This window comes from Chaetura pelagica, unplaced genomic scaffold, assembly GCF_000747805.2.
Source record: "Chaetura pelagica isolate M959 unplaced genomic scaffold, ChaPel_1.0 scaffold232, whole genome shotgun sequence".
NCBI classification, from domain to species: Eukaryota; Metazoa; Chordata; class Aves; order Apodiformes; family Apodidae; genus Chaetura; species Chaetura pelagica.
The window spans coordinates 1,548,178-1,551,941 of record NW_009952441.1 but is presented as its reverse complement, the minus strand read 5'-3'; the positions used below and the strand labels follow the sequence as shown (position 1 = coordinate 1,551,941).

The window sequence follows — 3,764 nt, the reverse complement described above, 5'->3', positions numbered from 1 at the left end:
CAGTTAATGCTAATGCTATTAGAATTAAGAGAAATACACTATTACTGTTGATTTTAGAGGAACAAAATTCTGGGGAGATTTATAAAAACCCTGAAACAATTTTATCTGGACGAAGTAATGTACAATTATTAATATTGCACTTTTTGTACAAGAAATCCTAATAAATATACATAAAAGATATACATTTTCATACAAAGACTTTTTTTTTTTTTTTAATAAAAAGTTACACTGATGATCAGCAAACACTATTTTTTGAAGACCCATTTGTAGTAAGTGTGTTCACTGTCATATGTGTTTTGAAATAATCCAACTTGAGACAGTTTAATGTCATGAACCTAGCACTGACCTTAAAAGTGAACTCACAGTTTTGCTGAAAAAATCCATGTCACAGTAGCTGTAACACAGCACCCCTGGATAAGCATTTAATTAACAAACCACAAGGCATGAGCCCCACTGGGAGTGACCAGAAAGGCACAGCCAAGCTTTTAATTTAGAGATAATCTTGAACCAAAACCTCAGATCCAGACAGCTCTCCTTTAAAAATTCACGATGCTCAGATTCTCTACTTTGCACATTTTCTTTAATTTTGGGGCCATATTCTGAGCAAAGCAGTGAGTGTCCAGGAACTGAAAGGACAAAGGTCTTTGCTGGCTGAATAACCACTGCAGCTGGCCAGGGAAAAAGACTCACAGATGGCATACAAAACAATGCTGTGGGTATAGTGTTTGATCATCACCTTTTACATCCTATCTTCAGAGCATTATTCATGGGCTTAAAAATGCTCTGCTTTATAGCACCTCTTTTGTTGTGGGAGACAAGTAGAGATGAGCAAGTTTGTTAAAAATAATTTGCTTTAGCCCTCTGGGGCTGAGGCTGAATCCATTCTGTTTCTTAAGGAATAACCTCAAGAAATGAGATCACAGATCTTTTCTACTACTTGTCCAAAAAGCTTGACTGCCAGGAGAAAGTTCACATTAAGAGGATTTAAAACCCACTTCCTCAAGTTACTTTCCAAAACCCTACGTCTGAAAGCACCTGAACTCTGCAGACCGGTACTCACTTTTTTTCTGAATAGAATGGAGTTTGTGAGGTAGCTCCTCTTACCACAGACAACTACTATTTTTCCTCCTTGTGCTCTCTACAGGACAGCATTTGCATTCTCATACTACAGTCTGTCAATAGCAGATCTTATTTTTTCTTCTTCTCCTGGGTAACAATTGACATCATCACCTCATCTCTGTGCTAAGAGCAACCTTCTTATCCCCTGTTCTCATTCACAAGCACAACCTGGTAACACTTTCAGGTTCGCTTTAGACTCACTCACTTTACATACATACCATTGTTCAGCTTCTCCTGGCACCAAGGCCTCAAAGATCACAAAGATCTCACACTGAAAAAAATTTAAGGCCTGGTGTAAGAAGGAGAGAAGAGCTTAGAAAGAAAAAAAAAAAGGAAACTAGTAATAGATGTAACAAATAGGTTTATAAAGCAAAATCATATGCTTATATTCTCAAAGTAGTCTAAGATAGATGAATTACTGGTATACTGCATAGCTGAATGTATGGTTATTTGTTTCATATTATGGTGGTCCAACATAATGATAGACTTTATCTCAGATCCACTTCCCCATCTGTCTGTTGGTTTGTCCCCAGGCATGTACATGGATTATCGGGCAGCTGTACTTCTCTCAGGCCCATGCTGGTGATATGGGTCTCCCTGACTCTTTGCAGTTTACCCTCATCACCATGTTTTGCTGTGTTCTGTCTCCCACATTCATAGAAGGGAAAACTTGACAAGTCCCTTTACAACAATCATTTGGTAAAAGGTTTTCTTTAAAAAAAAAAAAAAAAAAAAGGGAAATAAATAAATAAAATGAAAAAAAGAATTCCATTCCATTTCTATTGTCTGTAAAAGTCCTTGCCTCATTGAAGCACAGGCTGTGATCCCCTTGTTCCTCCATTTTCACTGCTCTTGCCCTCAAGCTTTTCCACAAGTCCCACAGCAGCGTGACTTGAACTGGGTGAGCTGGCAGAGTTTGAGCTGCTTCACTTTCTCACAGTACCTTGTGGTGTCTCTGCACTCCACTGCCAAAGGAGAAATAAAAATGGTGATGAAGCAAAGAAAAAAGAATTTCTAACCTGACAACATTTAATGTGGTGCCCTAGAGGGAGACCAGGACAGTTTTGGTTGGGTGACCTTACTACAAGCATGAGCTTCACTTGATCCAGAGTGTGAGTGGGAACTTCAGGAAGGCAAAGGCTCAAAGGAAAAATGTGGTGGGGCAGAATTTGCTTTCAGAGCCTGGGGATGAGGCTTCTGAGGGTGCTTCACCACTGTCAGATTGTCATCTTCTAGAATTTTAGGCAGGGTCTAAGAGTTTCATAACAGTTGTTAAATCAAAGATGAAGTAGTAAATAAAACTAGGAAGTTATTTCAACAGAGTGGCTTGAAGGCACTTTGGCCAACCTTTTGTGTTGAAGGGAGAGCGTGTGAGAGAGCCAATTCAGCAATGTGGTTCTGTGTTCTGCTTTTCACATGTGTGCTGCAGAACAGTCTGGGGTGAAAAGTAAGAAGACACTTTTAGAACTTCCCTAGTACTTAAGTCCTGGTATCTTTTGGACAGTTTTAACAGCCCACAGCCTCCTGCTTTTGCGCTCCAGAAGGAAAACTGTCCAGTATTCCTGCAAGATCTTGGATGTGTTGCGGCTTGAGAGGCTCCTACTTCCCACCCTAAGGCTGGAAAGGGAATCCTCACAGAGCAGTAGTACTGCCCTCTCCAGTAATATCTGTGCCAAATAACTCCACTGTTGTCTAGACATGGGACACTTCTATATGGCAGGAAGAGGTGGAGGGATGGCAAAAGTCTTGCTTGGTACCTGTAAGCTCCCTCAACCCTTTCACTTCTACTAGGGCACTCTGAACATGGCTCATGGGTTTGGACCTATGAAGTCTGCTTTGCATCTACCAAGAGAGAGTGTCAGAGTTGGCACAGCTGTAGGCAAGCATAGACAGGTTCTGCTGCTGCTTCTGCAATGATTGCACAGAAACGCTCTTGTGTGCTAGTGGATGGGATCTGCCCATCAAAATCTGCATGTCAAGTGAGAGCTGAGGCAAAAGAAAAGATAGTGATTTAAACTTTTGCAGCCTGATGTTTCCCATGCAGACATTTCCATAGTGGGGAATCATTTCCAAAGAGGAATACAATTTTTTCTTTCTTTTTTTTTTTTTTTTTTTTTTTGGTAAGTATTTGAAACTTCCCTAGTCCATTGGCTGGCCCAATTAGTTGCTTGTAACCTGAAAGCAAGCAGCCTCCACTTCAGGAATTCCTATCATCAACCCACTCATTCAATTTAGACTTAGTGTATTATAATCGTAGCCAGCAGTCTGTGATTCACATTTTTCTTCCTATCTATACCATTAATGGAAAGTAAAGACCGCATCAGCTGTTTCACACACTATTAGCGAGGGGACACCATCCCAGCTAATGTAATTACCAACAAATCCCAAGAGGAACCATTCTTCCTGGGGCACTGAGTTTTGGACACCACACTTGGCGCATGTTCAGGTTGAAGGCTCCCCGGGATGCCCAGCTGCAAGGTCCAGAGCTGCACTTCTGACAGACTGCTGTGCCTCCTCTCCTCACCCCGCACCCCAGCACCCCCTGCCCCAGCAACGTACTGTTTTCACAGGGGGTGATGTTGCAGCGCTGCCAGTTGGCCGGCCGTGGCCTCCAGGAGCAGTGGTGCTCCAGCACCGGCTTGTTT

At 41.8% G+C, this 3,764-nt stretch overlaps 1 protein-coding gene across 1 annotated transcript in view; it reads right to left on the bottom strand.

Annotated features, from left to right (window-relative positions):
- Window positions 1-1,977: 1,977 nt before the first annotated feature.
- ADAMTSL1 (ADAMTS-like 1) overlaps window positions 1,978-3,764 on the bottom strand; it is a 124,977-nt gene continuing 123,190 nt past the window's right edge. Inside the window, exons 23-24 of the mRNA XM_010008480.1 lie at window positions 3,679-3,757; window positions 1,978-2,084 (exon numbers count right to left, since the gene is read on the bottom strand). Of these exons, the coding sequence (XP_010006782.1) occupies window positions 1,978-2,084; window positions 3,679-3,757 (186 nt within the window). The remainder of the gene's footprint in view (window positions 2,085-3,678; window positions 3,758-3,764) is intronic.